This window comes from Salarias fasciatus, chromosome 20, assembly GCF_902148845.1.
Source record: "Salarias fasciatus chromosome 20, fSalaFa1.1, whole genome shotgun sequence".
Lineage (NCBI taxonomy): Eukaryota > Metazoa > Chordata > Actinopteri > Blenniiformes > Blenniidae > Salarias > Salarias fasciatus.
In genome coordinates, this window is record NC_043764.1 from 29,414,323 (window position 1) to 29,437,279 (window position 22,957).

The 22,957-nt window shown below is 47.8% G+C and overlaps 1 protein-coding gene across 3 annotated transcripts in view; it reads right to left on the reverse strand.

Moving 5' to 3' along the window:
• Window positions 1-22,957, reverse strand: part of arhgap4b (Rho GTPase activating protein 4b) — a 33,280-nt gene that overhangs the window by 3,396 nt on the left and 6,927 nt on the right. Inside the window, exons 2-23 of one of the 3 annotated variants that reach the window (XM_030118230.1) lie at window positions 17,179-17,514; window positions 15,702-15,873; window positions 15,440-15,602; window positions 12,710-12,772; window positions 12,457-12,630; window positions 11,027-11,155; window positions 10,730-10,951; window positions 9,991-10,092; window positions 9,724-9,909; window positions 9,558-9,642; window positions 9,081-9,108; window positions 8,790-8,886; window positions 7,312-7,372; window positions 7,073-7,150; window positions 5,756-5,884; window positions 5,007-5,112; window positions 4,682-4,909; window positions 3,820-3,875; window positions 2,423-2,594; window positions 1,770-1,868; window positions 1,457-1,564; window positions 339-441 (exon numbers count right to left, since the gene is read on the reverse strand). In XM_030118230.1, coding sequence (XP_029974090.1) covers window positions 339-441; window positions 1,457-1,564; window positions 1,770-1,868; window positions 2,423-2,594; window positions 3,820-3,875; window positions 4,682-4,909; window positions 5,007-5,112; window positions 5,756-5,884; window positions 7,073-7,150; window positions 7,312-7,372; window positions 8,790-8,886; window positions 9,081-9,108; window positions 9,558-9,642; window positions 9,724-9,909; window positions 9,991-10,092; window positions 10,730-10,951; window positions 11,027-11,155; window positions 12,457-12,630; window positions 12,710-12,772; window positions 15,440-15,602; window positions 15,702-15,873; window positions 17,179-17,248 — 2,631 coding nt within the window. In that variant the 5' untranslated portion in view covers window positions 17,249-17,514. Of the gene's footprint in view, window positions 1-338; window positions 442-1,456; window positions 1,565-1,769; window positions 1,869-2,422; window positions 2,595-3,819; window positions 3,876-4,681; window positions 4,910-5,006; window positions 5,113-5,755; window positions 5,885-7,072; window positions 7,151-7,311; window positions 7,373-8,233; window positions 8,262-8,789; window positions 8,887-9,080; window positions 9,109-9,557; window positions 9,643-9,723; window positions 9,910-9,990; window positions 10,093-10,729; window positions 10,952-11,026; window positions 11,156-12,456; window positions 12,631-12,709; window positions 12,773-15,439; window positions 15,603-15,701; window positions 15,874-17,178; window positions 17,515-22,957 lie in introns of all 3 variants that reach the window. The other 2 variants (XM_030118231.1, XM_030118232.1) reach the window with 2 other exon arrangements.

A 22,957-nucleotide genomic window follows, 5' to 3' on the forward strand; every position in this document is an offset into this window, starting at 1 on the left:
GACGCTGAGGTCCTCCGAGACGCGTCTTGATGTAAACGATGATGAAGGACCAGAGCGAGTCCAAGTGAGCCACACATTCCTGCTACTGACTGTGTGTCCATATCGATCTTTAGGTCATCTGCATGTCGAAAAGTCTGAATGTACGAAGCTCATGTAGGAGCAGAGTGACTGGTGAGTGTGTGCATTTTGATCTGGGTGTGTAATTACACGTGCACGTGCACAGTATTCATGTCTGTAATGAAACTGTTACATAATTAATAACATCGTAACGTCAAGTGAAATTTGTAATCACAGAAAACCAATAAGTGCAGACTAATTGGTATTTTGTGTTTTCCCACCTTATCTACAGCAGGTCGTTCTGGCTGAACGAACGGAGGTCTGTCTGTCGGCCTGAAGCTCGTCTGTCTCACAGTATCCAACGTGTGTCTTCTCTCCTGAGACCTGGACGAAACAGAATACGGGAAAGAGGTGAGACTGAGGATGAGCCTAACCCTGAATTATTACAGTGCAAGTTCACATGGAACAATTCAGTGGTGTACAACATGAAAACATTACTCATTTCTTAAACTGGTTTTGAGCCACAAGAACAGTGATTATAGTTTTTCTATAGTCTGGCTTAAGCATCAACATCACATATCCACCGCTCTTTGGTGCAGCTCAAAGGAAACTAGCTTTTTTCTCTATTTGTTCACAATAACTCTCCTCATTTTGTCTGCTGGGAGGCAGTGCTGCAATTTGTCAACCACCAAAAACACTGGTTTGGACAGCAGGTCATTAATTGATGCCTTATTTTTTTAGAGTGTAGAGGAATGTAAAATATGAACATTGAATCCATTTATATGAAGCATGCAGAATGATTGGGTTTCCACTTATGCAGATGATACTGTAGTAAATAATAATACATTGTTGAAGAAGAGCTGCTGAATTCATATGTGAGGAAGACAAACACTGCAAATCGTCTTCGGCAGTGTTGCCAATCTACCTGTACGTGTGCAGAAAAACAAATGTGGAAGTAAAGCACGTTTCAGCTACATTTTTCAAGTTCAAAGGGAGATGGGAGCATTTTCAGAATCAGAATCAGCTTTAGTTAGCCAAGGAATTTGACTCTGGTGTGCCTTTCGCTCCGTAATAACAAAACGATCCAAAATGCTGAATATTAGGCTAAGAATAAAAGAGGAATCTAAAATTCTAAAATTCTAAAATATATGGTGTATGAATGAAACTTCAGTATTGAGACAGCGCGACGCCTCCTGCTGTTTTCCAACAATGTTTACTTTTTCTCAAAAAACTTGCAGTTAACATCCCTCTAATTTCCCCACTATGCCAGGTCAGTGTGCCGACCCCTGGTTGACCCCTGGTTGACCCCTGGTTGACCCTCTGGTTGACGTCCCTGCCATGAGCGTGCAGTGTGCACCGTGCACCGTGCAACATGCACCGTGTCGGGGTTCGAGCTTACACTGGCAGGTGCCGCGTGGCCGGGGAGGTCGGCGGCTTTCGGTTGGGGCTCCCCTCACCTCCTCTCTGTCTCCCCGGCAACGAAGCGCTATCACTGTTCACCCGCATCCTGTCAGAGTGTACACACACACACACACACACACACACATGCAGTCAAACACTGCACTGTGTGTCCTGACATGTGTGTATGAGGCAGTGGGCGTCTGAGCATAACCGTGTGGAAGCGGCTGAACTTGACTCTGCTGCATGCATCAGTTACACATGTGTTTACTGGTGTGTGAACATGTAGCCGCAGTGCAAGTTTGTGTGTGTACCGGGTTGTGTTCTCCATCTGTGGATCTTCTGCTGACAGGTTTCCAGTGCTGCCTCCTCCTCCTCCTCCTCCTCCTTCCTCTCTTTTCCCTCGCTCTGTCCTGAGGGAGCGAGAGAATAGGAGAGAGTTATATTAAGTCTGCATTTCACTGGAGAAAGCATAAACCAGTACAAGTTTAAATATGGGACTTATTGAAATGCTACACACTAAAATGTCTGTAGGCGGAAGGAGGAGGAGTGAAACCATGTGTGTCCAGAACTAAATGACTTGGAATGTTAGCAGACATGAAATAAAACAGATAAACTTCATGCTGTGCCACATTTCTACAGAAACCCCTCATACTGTAACTGATTTATTTGGCTTCATGGCAATCTTAATGATGACACATTTCAGAGGGAAGATATCTTGGAATAACATGCGATTGCATTTCTGCCTGGAAAAAAATCAGTCATGTTTTTGTATGTGTCAAAATAGTAATCCTGTTGCACTCCGTTTGCTCACAGTAGCTTGCTCACTTTTGGAAATGAAACTGAATTAACCCCACTAATGCTGCGTTCAGAAACTATGGTACGCAACAAGCTATTTGAGTAAAAACAAAGGAAAATCATTATTCATGATTTTTTTTCTAAAGAAAGACCTCATATTCAAACTCACCCTTCCAAGACGCTGATGTACTTGTGAGGGATTAGACCTTTAACCCCGCCCACTTCACCTCTCCACCAATCACAGGAGGCCTTGCTGTGAAGGATGAGAGGCTCTCCCTGCTTGAAGGAGAGTTCGGCGGGGGATCTTGCCACGTAGTCAAACATGGCCACCGCCTCCCATTCTGCACACAGAACGAGTGAAGCTCATGACGCTTCAGGTTTTCAACTCAAGAAAATCAATGACACGTTCCCAAATGTCTTCATAAGTGATCTTTACTACACTTGGTTCCAGTCATCTCTCTTGGTCTACCATGTTGCTGAACAAATGAAGTTGACTGACAGTTGGTTGGCTAGTTAGTGGGTTTGTTGATTGATTTGTGTTGATTGGTTGGTTGTATGGTTAGTTGACCAAGAAACTAGTTGATGGATAGATGGGTGGATGGATGGATGATTGATCAATTAATTAATTGACTGGGTTGTTTGATGTAACAGTTGGCTGGTTGTTTAGTTAGTGGAATGCCTGGCTGATTGATGGATTGATTGGTGTTGGTTGGTTGGTGAAAGGATCAATTGTTTGTTTGTTGATTGATTGATTGATTGATTGATTGATTGGTGGAATTGATTGGTTGGTTGGCTAACTGATTAGTTGATGGATCAACTGGTTGGTTTGTTGAGTTCTGGTCCGATTGGTTTATCAAATCCTGGGCTGACTGGTTGTTGGCTGATTGGGGATCAAATGGTTAGTTGGTTAGTAGGTTGGTTGGTTGGTGGATTGGTTGGTTGATTGATTAGTTCACTGGTTGATTGGCTGGTTAGTTGTTGGTTGGTGGATTAATTGGTTGGTTGGTTGGTTGGTTGGTTGGTGGGTATGTGGGTTGGTTGGTTGATTGGTCAGTGGATTGGTTGATTGGTTGGTTGGTTGGTTGGTTAGCTGGCCTGTTGGTTGTTTGTCCAGTGGATTGGTTTGTTTTTTGATAGGTGGATTGGCTCGTTAATTGGGCAGTGGATTGATTGGTTGGTTGGTTGGTTGATTGGTGGATTGGTTGGGTGTTTGGTTGGTTGGTTGGTTAGTTGGTTGGTGGGTGGGTATATGAGTTGGTTGGTTGGTTGATGGATTAGTTGGTTGTTTGTTCGGTGGATTGGTTGGTTAGTTGGTTGGTGAATGGGTTGGTTGGTTGGTCAGTTAATGGTTCAATTTTTTGTTGGTTGATTAATGAATTGATTAGTTGATTGATAGATCGATAGGTTGGTTATTTGGCTGGTTGGTCGGTTGGTGGGTGGACTGATTGATTCATTAGTTGGTTGGCTGGTTAATGGATTGATTGTTGGTAGAATGTAGGATTGATTAGTTGATTGATAGATCAATAGGGTGATTGGCTGAGAGACTATTCTCTTATAGAAACTGACCGTCCTCGCTGGGCAGATGCTCGGCCTCTCCGTCTCCCTCCTCTGTGATCGGTTCGCTGAAAATGAGCAAGAAAGGAAACAAAGGTTGGTGATCATGTAGAGTTTCAGTTCTTTCAACAGACCAGCTTTTACACAACACACTCTTTCTTTATAACCATCTGCTAAAGCAAGTTCAAATGCTACACAGTTTTCCTCAAACATCCCATGAAACTTCGGATTCAGCCGAATGTCAAACACAATGTTATGAGTGATTAACTGCGCTCGGAGGGTTCTCTGAGCTCGCCGATAGGCGATCGGCTCGTGTTTAATTTGAGTGAGCAATCAGCTTAATAGTATTAAGCAGTTTTTGCACAAAAGCACAGCAAGCTGCTCAGAAAGCCCTTTGGCTGTGAATGAACCTCAGCTTGAAAAGGATGAGCCAGGAAAAAAAAAAAAAAGGGCAGAGAGGGAAAGCAGCTTTATGTTCTTGGAAACATCTCAGGCCGAGTCTTTAACTCTCACATAACCCCTCGAGGAAAAAAGAGCCCCGGTTTTTCTATTCCGACATGTCATCCAAGGACAGAACCAATCCAGAATGACATCCAGCCATGAAATGACAATAAGCGGAAACACTTTCTATCACATTTACTGAGCATGAATACATTTCATTATGTGTTAATTGTACCTTAATTTACCTCTATGATATTTGTGTGTGGAATAATAATTTTGCTCCTGTGATGTGATTTGTATTACATTTTGCACACATTGGTTTCTGTGTGTGTGTGTGTGTGTGTGTGTGTGTGTGTGTGTGTGTGTGTGTGTGTGTGTGTGTGTGTGTGTTTCCACCACTAATACAATATGAATGAGGGGTTTTTACACCCACCAGTACTCCTGCTCCAGCGTCATGTGCTTCTCATAGACGGGTCCCGGCTGCTCCGATTGGCCGGGGAAGATGATGTCGTGGTGGAGGATCATGGTTTTGACAAGGTCATTGACCTGCGGCTGCCTGGCAACGGCGTCGTCTGCATCCAGCCCCCTCAGCAGGCTCGGACCGAAGCAAACGGCCAGGTTGTAGGGCTGCATCATGTTCTCGTCGCTGTACTGAGACACGCTGGGAAAGAAAAAAGAAAAAAAAAAAAAACACACACAAACTGTGACTTTCTGGTTTGGGAACATCGACCCACGCTGAGCTTCTTGCTTCGACTCACTGGTTTAGGAAGGCGAAAAGGTAACGCATCACGATGAGCAGAGGCCGTGGGAAGGTGGAGACGATCGCTTTAATCTGGGCGGCTTTCTCCATCGCGGCCTCGATTTCTGCTCGCGACGGGGAGGAGACACAAGATGAGCCGCATGGCAAGAAGTCCTATCTCCACTTTACACACCGCCCGAAACTTCTCAGAGGAAACGGGGTTGCATTAAAACACCCTGATTGCAGGTTAACTTCCAACGCGCCTGCAGCGGCTATAAACCGCGTCAAATGCGCAACTCAAAGAAATGCTGTGACAAGGGCTGCAGCTCCCGGGGTGAGGTGGCTGGGTCCATTTGTTACACCACTGATGGGAAATCTAAGAATTTACAGGGAGTAAACAACCTCCAGGCAGGTTGACAATCTTGGTTAGCTGTGCAAATTGCACTTCAGAGTGTCAGGGCCAAAAAAAAATAAAAAAAATAAAATGCATTCACCAACAGGAATAATGAGGAAATGGAGGGAAGAGAAACACGCAGAGCCAGAGTGCAAAAGGTTGCGGCATGTTGCATCGACAGAGCATTGGCTAAATGAAGCAACCACAGCTGAACAATGCTTGATGACAAGTAGCCTTTGTATTTTATTCTCACGAAAGTGTCAAAGCAGGATGTGAAATCAAAAGCAGACATCGGAAAGCTTAAGTGAAAGGAGTCCGCGCAAAAAAGCAGAAGCACGGACGGAGAGGTGGGGCGAACGAGACGGGGGTCTTACGGACACACTCCAGCAGCTCGGAGTAGCTGTCGTAGGGGAAGAGCGGCGGCTCCAGGCCCCTGAAGTACAGCTTCAACACTCCGGCCACAGAGTCCAGGTCGCACTCGCTGTCCGACAGGGGGTCTTCTCCTGCAGGGAGGGGGCAAACACAGCAGGGGGGCGCAAAATGGGCGTCAGAATGCAGAAAGAAAAGCCTCACAGCTATAAAGGAATCATTTGTCCGACTAACAGATAAGCTGTGAAACGTTGCTAATATTGCGAGTCGAGTGTGGAATAATTATCTCCATCAGTTAAATTCAGAGCGATCGTCTGAGTCCTCAAACACGACAGTGCGACTACAGATGGACAACTCGGCGGCGGTCTGTGCTCCACCGCCGTGTTGCACCTCCTGCTGAATATTTCAAGCCGAAGCCTCTTTGCGAGTGTGTTTTCATGGTTATTTTTGGTGGCAGATAAGAGCGTTGCTCTGGACCGTGATGCGACTCTGCACGCTGTGCCATTTGTGGTCAGTCGCGTCAAAACGCGCCGTGAGGACAAACTGAGGGACGCCGATGAGCTTCGTTTAACTTGCGAGGATGAGTGTGACTCAGAGAGACGATCTGTATTTTCTATTTAACTGTGAGCAAATGTAAGAATGCATAGTAACACTGTTCATGGAGCTAACTTGATCTGAAGTCCCTCTTGGTTGGATATTTTCAAACATTTCGGATCAATTCCACCCAGAATGGACTCAATAGCATCGCTGTAGAAAAAGCTCTTGACTTTAACCCTAAACTAGCTTCAATCGCTTCACTTAGCTGGCTTGAGAAAAGACAGTCAAGGGAAAACGGTGGAGCAGAATCAGTGGTTAAAATCAGAATTTGATCTCTTTTATACCTAACATTAATCTCACTGGGGTGTTCTGACCGAGCATTCCTCGTTTCTTCTATCACAAGAATTCATGTTAAAAAGTTGTGTATTCCCAGGATTTATTTTAGTGAAAGACAGTTTTATAACTGAATGTACTGTATTTTCCAGAACTTAACTGCTCATGTGACTCATATCAAGATTTGACTGGAAATCAGGGACAATAAGTCACACACACATCATAACAATGCTTCACAAAGGGGAAAAAAAACAAGATTTCCACGATAAGATGCATTTATTTTCACACACTGAACTCTTTCTGCAAAGAAGTTTGACTTATACTCCGGGAATTATGGTAGGTTCCAGTTTTTAGATTCCACATAAAAATTCTTTTTTTTTTTTTTTTTTTTGAAGAATAAATGATTTATGTTGTGTTTTTTTTGTCAGTGGAGAAAGCGATGTGCTGCATACCTCTCTCAAACGCATCTCTGAGTAGGTTAACTTCCCTCTGAGAGCCAGGAACTCGGAATATTCCTTCATGGTGGAGGCCTGACACACACACACACACACACACACACACACACACACACAGATTTCCATTATACCACATGTTCATATATTTCTAATGTCCTACACAAACACACACCTCCGCCCACTCACTGGCTGTGTCCAAAGCTTGCTCAGCAGCGGCTTCATAAAAACTGACTCACCGTGAAGGTTTATGAAACGGATGCAGCTTTCAACCACCACGGGGATCTGCTGCCCAGAGCTCTGCGGAGGAAAGACGGTTAGACGAGGCGAGATGAGAGGCGACGGAGACAGAAGGGGAGCCCAGATAGAGGCGCCAAGAAAAGAGGAGGACCGGGCACAATGGACGGGGAGACAAAAGAGCAGAGGAACAGAGGAAGAGCCATAAAAGACACACAATGACCAACAGGATCGAGACTTTCACCCACGAAGCGTTTAAACCGCACTAAACTGCTGCTGTCTTCAGATGATTGAATTTATCATTTAACTTTGACCCAAAAATTGCTCCTGAAACTTATTTCCGAACCCGCCTTCTGGTTTAGGCAGACAGAATGTTGGGAAAACTCGTGATTTCAATTTTAATCTCTTCCTCCTTTCTTTCGATATCCAGTGAAAAACCATCGTTTTCCATCTCTTACTCAGTTAAAACTGGCAGCCTCATGCTGAGCGCTGCTGACGATGGTTTTTTTTTCCCCAGCCTTTTTCCTCTGACCATCATACTGTTGGCGTTAAAAGATAAAATCAGCGCTAATCTGTGATGATTTCGTTCCATAATTTAACTTTTTAAGATGGAAATGAGAAGCGGCTTGCTTCTGGGTTAAGTTACACCCTCCCTGCGGCACAGTATTGGTTCAAGCATAATTTTAAGATAGTTGTTGATAATCTAAAAAATTAATAGTCCGTGTAATGTTGGAACAAAACCATTTCATTTGAACATTAAACCTGCGTGATACCGGATGAACATGCGCTGTGGGATGATATTATCACCAGGACTGTATCATGTTGGTGCCATTTAGATTTTCTAAAACGACAGCGACAGCGTTCAGAGTGTGTGTTGTTTGTGAGACGAGCGAACAGCCCAGCGGCGGCGCTGTGCCGTGGTACCTGTGTCCGAGACATTCGCCTTCTTCTCCTGCGCCAAGCCAAGCACAGCGGGGACAAAGGAAATAACAAGCAGAGATTAGAGGAGAAGGGAGAGCGGCGATACGAGGGGAAAAAGATTTAGAGGCAGTAGGAAGGAGCACACACACACACACACACACACACACTCAGTGGAGGAGTCGAGAGGAGGCAGCAAAGAGGCCAGTGCATTATTTTAATCCCTCTCATAAGCGAGAGAGAGGAAGCGATAAAGAAAGGGGGGGAGGTGGACTGAAAGGAGAGGAAGCCAGCAGTAAGCTACGAGAATGGCCGTTTACATGGAGGCAGTGTGTGAACTCGGGGAGAGGAGGGGGCGCTTTGATCACCAGTGTGTGTGTGTGTGTGTGTGTGTGTGTGTGTGTGTGTGTGTGTGTGTGTGTGTGTTGAGGATGAAGCCCAAAGCCCCCAACCAACCCCCAAATGTGCTGCATCAGTGCGACGGCATTTTCTCAATAAAAGTCTTTCAGAGGGATGGACAGCGCTGCAGCAAGCATGCAGCATGTGCGTGTGTGTGTGTTACCTGTATGTAGGAGAGCATGTCTGTGGTGAAGAGTGTGTGGCAGAATTGGGAAACGGGTCTGGACTTCCGTACTCGCAGTGACCGAGCACATTGCATTCTGGGGGGAGTACAATACATGAAATGCAGGATTGATTAATTCACTGCTGATGACTCCTCCTCCGCCAGCTCAACGTCCCCCAGCCTGCAGCTAAAGCTGGCTGATGGTCCTCTCTGCTCTCGCTCTCTCTCTCTCTGTCTCTCTCTCTCTCTCTCTCATGCTCAGAGTTCATGATGTGTGATTCTGTTCTTCACCTGGAGGGGTCGCTGTCAACGGCCTCAGCTGGAAGAAACACAGAACAACAAACAGATTGTTTATCACCGATTCAGTCGCGTTGCGGGAAGCTGACTAAACTGGTCAAACTCTGAAGTGACTGAAGCCATCTGGAGAGTTCTCGTCGTTAGCTAGCGAAACAAGAGCGGAAAGAGAAGGGAACTAGCGAGCTATCATGTTAGCAACATGCTAATCGAGTCAGGATTCGGAGAAGAGCTTGTCCTATTCCAGTCCGCCAGGCCGTATACGTGAATGAGTCAATACACCTTCGTCAATCGAGGGTTAGCGCTAGCACTGTGGCGCCACCGCGTCAGTTAGCAGGGAAAACTATGAAAACTTGACACTTCAGCTGTCAAAACACGCTTTGTGTCTATGAAACCTTGATATCAGCCGTCTCTTTAGGCGTGTGAGTGTGTGTGTCCACCAGGACAGAAACACTCTTTGTGAAGCTCCTCTACCTTTCTGTATGGCGTCGTGTAGAAGATCGTGTTTGGCTTGAAGCTTGAAGGTCAGAGAACTGCTGGTGAGGAACTCCTTCACTTTCTGAGACGGAAAAGAAGAAAATCCGTCTGAACCGAATCGACACGGCAGATGCTGAATTGAAAGGCGAGTTCCTGGACTCACAGTGAAGTAGTAGGTCTCCGTCTCCTGCTGATTGGCTCGACGCTTGGCGAGGGTCAGCTTCTGGAGGGTGCCTCCTCCCGGGGGCTCGTGGGACAGGCTGCTGGGCACGTCGGGGGACGGGTTGCAGTCGCTGTCGCACATGTTGTCCAGGAGGGCGGCGAGCGTGGCTTTCAGCGTTTTACTGACCTGAGAGAGCGGGAAAACACAGAGTGGCTGGTAAATAAACACCACAACAAAACAGACTGGCTGTGAGGAGGCTGAACTCACCTCCTCGGTTTCCAGGGTGACGGCGGCGAGTCGAGACTGAAGCTGCTGGAACCTGGTTTCCAGCTCGTACCTCACCTGGCTCTCCGCGCTCACCTCGCACACCTAAAACAACAGACCCAACATCAGATTTTTCTTCATTCTTGGCGGCAGAGACACAATTTACCGCAAGTTGATTCTCAAAACTGTCGCCAGCCTCTGCCACGCCCGACAGGTTCTCAGCCGCTCGGCGAACACAAAGGCAGACTTATAATTATTACTGAATGAGGCTCTGAATTAACACAGAAGATGAAGGAAAAGCAGCGCTCAGCTCCCTTCTGTCTCAGTCACAGATAAAATAATAGATATAGCCTTGAGTATTCATTAGCTGAAGCTAGTTAGCTAACACACGCCCAAAATCCCCTCTCCTGCTGGTTCCTCTGAAAGCAGACCGTAAACTGCTGGAAATGAGGTTTTGTTGGGAGTCAAGAGTGAAAGAACTGAATGTAGAAGACGGGAAGCCGGCCTGTCCTCAGAAAAGAGACTCAACGACAGAAAAACCCTCATATTGACAGTGACAGTAACAAAATATCTACATTTAAATGTCATTTTAAGGATTGGCGCAGGGCGCTAGAGCCAATTCCAGCTTACCATGGGATGATAAATAAAGCTTTGAAGCATGTTTCTACCATATCTGGAAGACCCAGGCGTCCACAGGGAGAACATGCAGACCCCGCGGCGGAGTCGTCAGCCAGAGGCCTACCTGGTCGCCCTCGTGCGGGTGGTAGTTGAAGCGGAACGGGAGGCAGAAGGCGGAGTCGTGCTGCTGCAGCAGGGCGTCCCGGTCGCCGCCCTGGTCCAGGGAGGTGACGGCCGCCTCCAGCTGCTTCAGCCCCGTCTCCTCCGTCTTCTGGATGCGCCACCTGCTGGCCAGGTAGCACTTCATCACCCGCTCCACGGACAGATGGAAGCCCAGGTCGCAGCACTGAGGAGCAGCAGAGGGCGGAGGATGAGTGGAGGGTTTTCTTCACGGGTTCCGCGGCGGCGGCGTGCCGCTTACGTCAATGAGCGTGCTGACGTCCTGCAGGTAGTACTTGTTCATGGCTGCGTTTGCAGCCGCCAGGTTCAGCAGGTAGTCATTACGAGCCTTGGTGCACTTCAGCTGGGTCTCCTGCACTCTGCCGTGCCTCTGCATGTGAGAAACAAATCAGATGTCACACAAACCGGCATGAACATACGTATGAATATGGAAGATCTTTAGAGTTTGAATCATTTCCAAGAAGTGCTGAGTTCAACAGCTAAGACATTCAGCTCAGACGGACTCTGGCATCTCCAGCAGAGATACAGAAGACGGTGGATGGATCCATCATGATCCAGCCTCAATCTGTGGCTATTCGAGCTCCAAATCACTTCCTCAAGTTGGTGCTTTAAATATTCTGTCCTTTCGCTACCCGGTGATCCCCGAGGCTATGCCATCAGGAGCAATATGCTTCCACTGGCGTTTCTACAGGGGAGACCCACACAAACACAATTCAAACACTTCCTGTCGACAGATGGACACAACAGATCGTACGTCCCGAGAAGATCGGGGTCAGTGGGACCCGCTCCAGGAGCCAGTCCTGGGGGCTCGTCAGCGAGCATCTGGTGGTCGGACAGACAAGCTCACCCGAACTACGTCCGTTTAGATGATACTGTTCTTGTTGAAACAAGGAAAGTGCTTATTTTTAGTCATCGCTGCTTCGTTGCTACGCAGTACGAGACGGTAGAAAGTCTTGATCCATCCAGAAGCCTTCAATCAAACCTACACCATCGATCCATATCCTGAGCTGAACTCAAATATCTCAGGTTTTTCAAATGTACAAAAAAGGCCCATTTCTCTCTAATATGTTCACAAACCGATCTAATACTGTGTTAGTGAACGCTTCTCCTTTGCTGAGATGATCCCTCCACCTCACAGGCGTGGATCAAGACGCTGATCAGACAGCAGGATTACTGCACAGCTCTTTCTTTCCACAATAAAAGCCCACTGTAAAATGTGAAGTTTTGTCACACAGCACGATGCCACACGCGCCACAAGCTTTGAGGAAGCGCGCAGCTGGCCTGCTGACTGCAGGAATGTCCACCAGAGCTGTTTCCTGTGGACTGAATGTTCATTTCTCCACCATAAACCGTCTCCAAGGCGTTCCGGGGAATTCGGCAGCGCATCCAAAACCGGCCAAAAGCGTCATTTCAGAGTGGCCTTTCACTGTGGCCAGCCTGACACAAACCTGTGCAGTGATCACGCTGTGAAGGAGCATCGTCTGGTTTGCAAATGAAATAAAAACAAGGCGGAGTGGTTTATTATAACATCTTACTGTGGAGAGCTGCAGGGAGCCTCCAGAGCACCAGGCAGACAAAACAACAGGTACAGGAAGTGGTTGGTTCAGTTGAAACCTCAAGTTAACACTTCCCTCTCCTACGTCTTTATCACACACACACACACACACACACCTTCTCCATCAGCCTCTCCATCTTCTTGACGGAGCTCCTCCTCTGTCCCACCAGCGGTCCCGGCCCGAGCTCGGCCGACTTGCCGGTGTGCCGCTCCTCCAGCCGCTCGGCCTCCTTCAGCTTCCCCTCGGCGATCAGGCAGTCGGTGTGGTACTGGTTGTACGTCTTCAGAGCCTGACCGGTGAAACCGCAGAAGCCCGGCGTCAGTGCGGCTCTGATCGGCGCCGTTAGGCGTCGGCGGTCCGGGACTCACCGTCTGCAGCTCAGTGGTGACCTTCAGTAACTCGTCCTGCATCTGGATCCCCACCTCTTTGCTCTGCAGCGCACGAGAGAGCAGCGTCAGGGTGAAGGACGCCACACGAGCGCCAACGTGTGAGGATCATTTAAAGAATCCACATGAAAAGAGACATTTCACAGAAAGAGTACTCACTTTAAACAAGCTTGTTTTACCAATAAAGCAGCATTAACATGTAATAAAACCATATTGTAACTATTATTCTATAGATCACTTTCAATGAAGTCATTAATACAGGAATCTTAGGAAATTGGCATTTTTACTTCTTCTCAGGCTCTGTGTTTTAAGTTCTGAAACATGGATGCTTTTTGTCTTCTATTTTATTGATCTTTAATACATTTTCAGTTCCATTTCTTCTGATCTTATTTGAATTAACTTATCAAACATGTTATGTTCACAAACTTTATGACCTATTCAGAAAAATATCATATAAAGGCACACACAGGTCTTTCTATTCTATGCAACTTCTGGTTGATGCTGAACAGCATTGACCATAACTCATTAAAATTATTAATGTGAAACTTTAATCATTATTAAATAACAAAAGATCACACTAACTGAAATTCCTCATTCTCTCATTGATGTGAAATTTACTCAACAGGGTTATTAAAAAATATCTTCCTCTTCTTGTAGTTTAATAAGCGCCTGAATTTGGTTCAAACATACTAACACATTGTTGAAATAAAATACGAGCGCAGACAACTTTCAGGGTGAATTTTATCAGTCGGCTCCACGCCGCGGTAAAAATAGACGGTATCCAGCCGAAGCAGCAGCTGTGCTGCATCATCCAGAAAGCGATCAGATCAGCTGGGAACGAAGGAACGCCCGAGGAGACACAGTCACTCCGCCGCCGTTCACTTTCACGTAGAACGCTCCGGTCTCCTGAACAGCTTGCTCGGGAATGACTGTGCACAAACACTGACTTCTTCTGTGGTGTCACGGCGTCTGCAGCGGGGAAATGTGGAATTCACATGCAGCGCGTTTACAACAGCTGCAGGAAGGACTGATGGGACACTCTTGACTAGTGACGACTGACTTTAATCAGCTCAAAGTTCTGCTTGGCTGCTGATTTTTCTCCCTTCATCACCGACGTGACCAGAGAACCGGAGCTCCAGGTGTGTGAGAGTCTGAAAATGCATCACTGCGCATGGAGCCGCGAGGCACAGGCATGGAAACTTCCTTTTATTTGTGAAGTATTCTGCTTCATCTTGTGAACGTTCTTTTAGCAGCAGTTATCTTCTCCGCTGTTTGAGCGCCTGTCTGAAACCACACAGTCGTCTGATTGGACGACTTCCAGGAAGCCTTTGCTTCAATTGGCACCGCCGCCGCCGCCCAGGCCCCGTTTTCTCAGAATGACGTCTCATCAAGACGGACGAAGTCAAGGAGCTTCCTGAAGCTCTTCCTGTGTGTTTTCTGAGTAAAACTGAATCGTTTGTTTGTTTCAGTCACAAGAACATCAGAACTTCATAGTCAGTCACAGCAAAACTCTGCTGAGTTTTGCACTGAAAACCTGTAATTTGACACCAGCTTCAGTGTCCTGGTGGAGCAGGTGAGCGGACCGTCTACAGCGTGTGTTCGTCTCTAACCAGCAAAATCTACTTTGCTTTTGACAGCAGCCTCATTTCATTTCCTGGTAATTAAATCAGGTTTGCAGAAGAGACTTCATTGTCTTTGGCTGAATGTGGGTTCATGGTAAACAAAGAAAGGCTTCTTCAAAAGATGGGGACATCAGAGTTGTTATTTACCAGAGTTAGAGTTTGTGCACAACGGATCTCAGAGGATCAGATTTAAATTGCCAAAGTTTGATGAAATGCAGGGACATGCCTGACGCAGAGCATGGACAGCGTCTTATTAAAGCGTTGTAACATGCAGGTTTTTGTTTTGGCTCCCTATGGGTCTGACGACTTCTCTTCTGGCCTCTTGAATATAAAAACATAGAAAATTCTCAATAAAATGAAGGGAAAATATGTTTTTTTTCACATTATTTCACAGGATAAAAAGTGAAAACAAAGATCCTGCACTCGTCCTTCTTGTTCATGCCTGTTCTCTGCCAGTGAGACAGGATTACAATGACTGGCTGTACTAATGCAGAGGAGCTCAGGAGGTCTCGCTCTGCGTGGCGCCGGGCCAAGCGACACCTCTTAACTCAATTAAGATTCTGCTCAGTTTCCACGCGTGCCAAGGTACGGCAAGCGTGTCTGACAAGCGGTAATTTGAACAAGACGAGTCTGTGTACTTTGTAAAATGAATGAGAGTGCAGCTGCCGCCGAGCGCGGGAGGCCTTCCACCGTGTGCACCAGGCGGAAACTCCGAGGAGCCTCTTCTGTCGGCTCCTTCCCGGCAGCTGGAGCCGTCTGAGCGTTGTGTTCCATTACAAAATTAATCCGACAGCACTGGCGGGGGGGAAAAAAAACTATTTTCCTGAATTTATAAGCACGCTTTCTTCTGATGTGAGATGATTTCAGCATTAGCGTCAGTTGATATTAGAGCACTGACCCATTTTTCATGCTCTGCTCAGGATAATAAGAGTCAGAAAAGGAGGAAGGGAAACAAAATCACCTGAGCCTGATCTCAAAGGGGAATTCTGGAGAGTGAACCGTTCTGTTTAAACCAAAACATCCTTCGGTTTGTCGTTTCATGACGTCTTTCACCGCGAGCTCGCTCCCGTCGCCGTGCGCGCGCCCTCACCCGTTTGTGCAGGCGGTGTGTGTCCTCGGTGCCGTGCACCAGCCTCTGTGTGAGCGTGTTGCAGCAGGTGTCGCCCAGCGCCGCGTGTTCCCGGCTCTCCAGACGGGTCTGAGTCAGCAGGACGGACCAGACCTGACACACCGACTGACCCCACTGCTCCTTCCTGCACACACACACACACACACACACACGCGCGTCCTCTGAGAGCCCCGTCGCAGCCTGTCAGCACAGAGACCGAAGGAGGGCGGCGCCCGGCGCTCACTTCTTGGTCTTGTGGGTGAACCTCTCGGTCAGCTTGTCCAGGGCGCGGGCGTACTCCGCCTCGATGTCGCCGCGGCGCCGCAGGAACTCCGACAGGTCCGAGAGCTGCTGCTGCTTCACCTCCACCTGCGAGTCCAGGATCTTGATCTGGTCTGTGAGCTGGGCCCGCAGGTCTGACAGGAGAGGGCGGTTACGGTACATCAGCATGCAAGCACAGCGACATATGGCGGTCAGCCAGAACATTAGAACCAGGTATCAGTTCGTTCTGCTCAAACACAAACCCGAGTTTGGGCTTTCTGTGAGGAGGTTTCATGTTTTCCCACAGCATTGTCAACTGGTGACCTTAAACTGCAAGAGTGTGTGTGTGTGTGTGTGTGTCAGTGGTGACCCACTGTGTCCAGATTGTTCCTCGTACACAATCCTCCCGATCCCTCAGAATGGAAGCACAGTCAGTTGTTCCCTCATCGGGCCGTCTTCCCGCTGCACCGTAACGATCAACCCTCCAGCAGAATCAAGCCCGTCTGCACAGCTTCAACGTTCACTTCCAAATCTATTGTAATGAAAGTCTCTCCTTCAGGATGTAATGGAAGGCTTTGCGTTGGTTGCTGGTATTTAGACACTAATTTTACATGAACATATGGATTATTACACTCTGTATTCTCTGGTCCTTCCCCATTGTCACTTGATATCATCGCCACAGGTCTGTGTTTACACACACAGGTAAGTCAACACGGCCCGGCCCGGCACCTTACTATCAAAACACAAACACCGCTCTCGCAAATGAGGCTGCGGCTCCCACTCTGTTCCTCTTCCCCATCCACTCACTCTTCCTCCTCCTTCTTCTTATTTCGCCCTGCCGGCCCCCCCACTGCCTCCGCCTGCTCCGGCGCTCCCCTCTTTACTCTTTTTCTCTGTCTCTGTGTGAGTACACAGCCCGGGGCTGACTGGATGTGAGGAGACAGCATCACTAATACCGGCTATAAATACACCCTCGTAGTACAGTACACAGAGCCCGGGCAGTCTCCAAAACACACACACACACACACACACACGCACACACAGTTGTCACGTGTGAATGTTGTCATGCCAGTATTGATTATGTTTTTAAAAGCTGCTGCTTTACAGGATCTACAAGTTTTCCTGACCTGGAGCCATCGAGCTCCCAAAAGACAGAGGAGAGGGTTTTAAAAGCATCTGGCAACACACATATGCTCAGAGAGGGAGCAGTGTGTGTGCATGTGTGTGTGTGTGTGTGTGTGTGTGTGTGTGTGTGTGTGTGTGTGTGTGTGTGTGTGTGTGTGTGTGTGTGTGTGTGTGTGTGTCAGTGTGTAAAACTGGATGACGATGCAGAGCAACTGCACATACTCATGCATGAACGCTCTCACGCTGCATTAAAGCGTTCATGCGTGCAGGTAAGTGCACGTGTGCAAGCAGAAGGGTGGTAAAGGACACACACACACACACGCAGGCGGGCTTACCTTTCATCTGCGATTCGTACTCGGCCAGACTGCCCTTCTCCTTCCTCAGTTTTCCGTGTGAAGTCATCATCTTGCCCGCCGTCCTCAGCGACGCCGTCCTCAGCGACGACCTCTCTCTCTTCCGATGAGCCTCTTGACCTCGGCTCCTGACACCCACTCTGACCTTTCACCCCTGACCCCCCGCCTCCCTCTGGCCCTGCTCTGCTCTACAAATGGGCGCGGCGCCTCGGCATCAGCGGGGACCGGCGGCTCTGGGCGGGGGCGACACTGGGATCGATGCGGCCATGGAATCCCCTGAGCTGCTGACGGGAACGCCGATCCATAGGTGGACGGGGCCTGAGCGGAGGACAGGCAGAGAAAAGAGAGAGTGAGACCGATCAGAGCGAGAGAGCGGATATTGCTGACATGGGGGTGGGAGGGGTGGGGGTGGGGGGGGGGGCACGGCTGGGTGGCAATAGAGAGAGATTTATTAAGACCAGAACGAGAGAATAAAGGGAGCTGGAGGACGGAGGACAAATGAGGGCAGGGTGACAAGACCGAAAGGGACAGTGACACCAAGGGAGGGAGATTTAATGGGAGGCATGGCGAGACGGAGGCAGGGCGCGGAGTGGACGGCGTGATGGGGACGAGAGCGGGGAGGGATGAAGGATGGGGGGGAGGGTGAGAGGTGATGAGTAACAGTGATAATGAAGGGCATCCTGCGCCCGGAGGTCAGTGGCCGGGGACGTCCGTGAAGGTAACAGTCAAACAGGAGGCGGCGGACGCCGTCGGTCACGATTCACACTGAAAAATCCCATTTCTCAGGAGGGGGAGGCTCGACCGGAGTGCTTCTGACCTCTCATGGTTCAACTCCACCTCCTTCACAGTGCGGACAACGCAAACACAACCCGTAACGACGGCCGATTTCTCAAAACCACGCCGACTCCTGCTATTTTCATCAGCCTAAAACTCACGACTGGCGACAAAATCTACAAAGGAATCGAAACCACCCCCCCAATAAAAAAACAGACGAAGCTGAGCGGTGGGAAGATGCAGTTGAGCTGCCGGCCACATCCTGTGCACGGCTTGGCTGAATGTCTTCAGGCTTTACCTGAAACAAACCGCAACCTGTAATATAGGAATGAATGACTACCGTCCCCGCAAACGCTCAGATGCGAGCGCCGTGACAGCGGCAAATATACTTTTGTGAATAGTTTCCATCGAACAAGCCTTTCACACAGTTTTTTTTTTTTAAATAAATCATGCTAGGATAATGAAAACAGTCTGCAGAGCTCTGAGACTTCCTCGTCGGTGCTGAGATGAGACTCTGTCCAAACGCAGCTCTGATTGGAGGAGTCTGAAGCCCCCTCGAGCTGCGGAAGAAACCTAACATCAGCGACGGGAAAAACAAACAGGGCGCCTGAATTATCACCTCCCACTCCTCAGCTCGTGACCAAGTTTGGGAATCATCTCAAAACTAATGCGGTTCTGCTTAAAAGAGGATGAGGAGGCCGCGGAAAGTCAGCCTGGCTGAGCTGAGGCTCGGCACGGCCGGGGTCGGACCAGTCGGGGAGCAGAACTGGGACCAGAAATCAGGCCATTTCAAAAGGACTATAAATGATTGTGGAAGCTATTAGCAGAGCTAAAAATGTGCCTGTGCTCTGCTCGTACCTCGTTTTTACCTTGTTAGGCAGAAGACGAGCTTCTACAAAGGCTTCCCACATCCTGTGTCAGTTTCTCAACAGACTTCGGCTCTGTGCAAACCGGCGGTGCGACGTGCTGCCGTCACTGGAAACAGCGTTTCTCAATCAGCGTCCAGAAACCGTTTGAGCTGCGTTTGGAGCAATAACTGAATGTGGGTTCGTTCACCTTACAGCAGGAGGAAGGAGCTGCTGAACCTCGACCCACTTTTTAAAAAAGCTAATGTCACTACTGATGCTGCAGTTCGGTGAAAGTCAGCTGTTACGATTTCAAACATCAGGATACGTTGTGACACTGAAAACCAGGTTTGCAATTTTCTTAGAACTAATTTTAAAAAACTCATAATCTAAAGAAAAGACTGAGCATGAATGTGTCACAGTGACACACGTCAGGCCAACAAACTTCAATAAAACTAATTAAAATTCCTTTTTCTTTTCTCCACATTGATCGATCCTGTTTCCAGGATGTGGAGGTATTGGAGGTATTGGCAAAATCGATGCGGATCAATACTGGGAAGTCCTGATTAGTTCCTGTCAGAGTGGTGACATTCCTGCGCTCACCCCTGAAGAGAAACGATCCAGTCAGCTGAGCACCGGACACGTGGAAGCCCCGGCCTCGGGTGCGTCTGCAGACCATGAGACAGCAGCGAGACGACCCGCACTGATTTCTATAGACAGCACCACCGACATCAGTTCGATTATGCAACTTCCTGATCTGAAGGATGATTTAAATATACTGCCTAAAGGGAGAACTTCACTCAAAATAAAGGCTTATTTAAGAGTAAGGCACTACTTCATGTCCTTTCTGTTATTTAAAGGTTTAAAATGACCCAAATACTTATTTTCTTAAAGAGCAGCATCCAATGCGTCTGTTTAGAACTGTTACTGTTTAACGTTGTAATCATTCTGACAGTTATTTAGCTAAACGGTGAGAAACAAACATTAGAGTTCTTCATTAAAGTCCACTAGCCACCAGTTTCATATCATAACAGCATCTGTAAAACCAACTATTAGCTTGTTTGCAAATGTGCTTAATTGAGTCACAGTCATACTGGAGCAGCTAAATGATGATAATTAACTGCAGCCAGCTTTTTAATTAATACCTCATAAGATGGTAAAAGCATGCTGACAAACAGCGTCAATACTGGTTCAATGTTGTTTTGCACCTTTAACGGATATTATACTCACTGCATCCATTCTTTATGACCCAAATTGAGACAAACTGTAAAAGACGATACATATTTGCACAGGATAAAAATGCTTTCATCGCCTGGATATGAGAATCATCCTGCTCCATCACTGATGCCAGACTGACTACTGAAGCCTTTCAGAAGCTCCTGCCAAGTGTGCGCCAAACGGATGATGCCTTTTTTTTTTTTTTTTTTTTTTGTAGGCCAGGATGGAAATTAACATCAGTCTCAGTCCCTCCCATGAATGCCAGTGAGAGTTTTCAAATGGAGTTTATGAAAGAAAACCTGACATTCAAATCATCTCCATCTTTGTTTCACGGCAGTCACAGGATGGGATTTGCATACTGCACCCCGTCTCCCCTCTTCCAATAAATCACTTTTACCACAGATGGAATAAAATTCACCCCTCTGGAAGCTCCTTCATCAGCAGATGAGACAAAAAAAACACATTTTTCTCATATTTGATATATATTCATATTAATGACTTCATCCAGCCTTCAATTTCTCTAATAATCCATCCATCCATCCATCCATCCATCCATCCATCCATCCAATCATCCATTTCTCTAACCAACCAACTATCCAACCATCAATCCATCCGTTCATTTCTCTAACCAACCTTCCACCCATCCATTGATCCACACATTCATTGATCCATTAATCCATTTTTCTAACCAACCATCCATCCATCTATCTCTCTAACCAACCATTAATCCATCCATTCATCCATCCATCCCTTCAGTCCACAGAGAGACACTTATGTTAAATTCAGGACCACCAAAAACCTTCAACTGTATCGACTGCGGCAGGAAACCAGACTAAAGACACACATTGGAAGAATATGCAAACTCCACGCAGACATTTGTTATAATGGCTGCTGACATGTGGACGACACACTCCAAACACACTCCACGAGACATCGGTTTTACCACAACTATGGAAACACATGGCACTAAATGGCTCTAAAGCTTTGTTTTCACGAGGTTTAGGAATAATTCAATAGGATGACAAAATAACTGTCTTGATATTTGTTTTCCTGCTTCTGGGTGGAAAAGTGGTGTTTAGTTCCACTGTCTTACAACAAAAAGCTTCAGCCTGTGCATGTGAAGTTTGCATGTTCCTCTCTGGGTTCCCTCTCTGAAGGTGTGGAAGTGTCTCAGAGTTACATGTGATGGGACTCTGGCTTGTTCACGATGCATTTGTCCTGCTGACAAAAGTCAAAGAACACTGAAAGGTGTTAGGATAGACGACGAATGAGTGGTTTTGTGTCTCACACTATTTTCCTTCATCAACAGATTTGTGGTTACAGAGTAAAGGGCTGCTGACTAGTCTCATCTGTCTCCACTCTGTGAAAAACTCATTCCGATACAGATCAGCTTCAGAAACTGCTAAACAAACTTAACAATGTTTCCTCTTTCGAAGCACTGTGTGTGATCCAGACGCGTTTCTGCGGCGGCTTCACAGAAACGTGGCGGCTGAAACGTGAAAAGTGTGACAGAGAGACGTGGAGAGAATTTCAGAAAGTGGATCGCGAGGGCTCCGAGACCTCCGCAAAACTCCGGAGGCCCTCATCGGCGTGCGACCTTAATCTGCAGACAAAGCGAATGTAAATGATCTGAGAAAGAGAGAGGAGGGGGTTATGGGAGATTTAGCGGTAAGACCCATGAAAGAGGGTGGCGGGGAGGAGGCGGGGGGAGGGGGGCAGCGCCGAAAGGGCAGCCAGGACAGAAAGATGAAGGTTGTAGGGGAGCAGAGCTTCATGCTTAAAGTCAAGGTCACTGAAAATATGAGTTCATGCGGCACACGGCGTGAATATCAAGTAGATGGAAGACAAGCGAGGATACATGTGGCGGAGTGTGATAAATGCTTATTGCTGTCGGGGGGATTTTCTTTCTGCTCCTTCTGAAAAAAACAAAAAGACTAAACAAAAATGTGAAGCAGAAGAAACACAAGCGGGACACTGTGTTAGATGTTCTGGCTGATAGTGGAAGGGGATTTCCTGACACTGCTGTGTTGACCCTGTTACTGCGCGCAACTTTATCTGGGGTTTTTTTTGGGGGGAAGTTTCCTGAAAACTCCTGAAATCACAGCTGTGTTGTCAGCGGCCCAGTGCAGACTGAACCGTGGGACGCTGGAAGGGAGTCAAACTGCTGCTGAGGACATGGGAGTCGGCAGGACGGCCGGCCAGATGAGCGAACTTCCTGAGAGGCCCACTTCTTGGGGGGGGGGGGGGGGCGTCTTCAGTGAACTGCTGACAGCAGCAACAGGTGCCGAAATAACGATTTTATCAGCGATGAAAGGCCGCGAGGAGCGTGGTGTCACACTCGGCCGTACGCTGAGCTGAGCCGTACGCTACGTCGACACGCGCTCGCCACTCAGGCGGAGTCAGGCGTGACACTCGGCGGGACGCCAGGAGGACCGGGGAGGACCGGGGAGGACCAGGGAGGGTCCCCACGGCTCGGACTGGACGCAGCAGGACGGAGCCTGGTGCAGTTTGTGCCGCAGGAGGCGTGAGTAAGATAAACAACAGTTGGTGAAACTGTCGGGCTAAACGGCTTTAAAAATACATGGGACGCAACAAAAAAAGGGAACATGCACTGATTCATACTGTCTGTGCCGCGTGGTATGTTACTCTGGAGGCGGAGCACGATGACGGGAGGCTGTGGTACCTGCCAGAATCAGACGGACACAGTCCTGCCAGAATGTAAATACAGCCGAGGGAAGAGGCTTTATTATTCACACCAGGGAAATAAAAGATTTTATTTATCCCTCTGAACGATACAACTCCATCCATCCATCCAGCCATCCACTGCCTATCACTGGCTCCTGAGCTGCAGCTCACTGGTGAAGGGCTAGCGGTCAATCGCAGGACTAAGACAGCGAGACACACAGTCACTGACCCTTTATAAT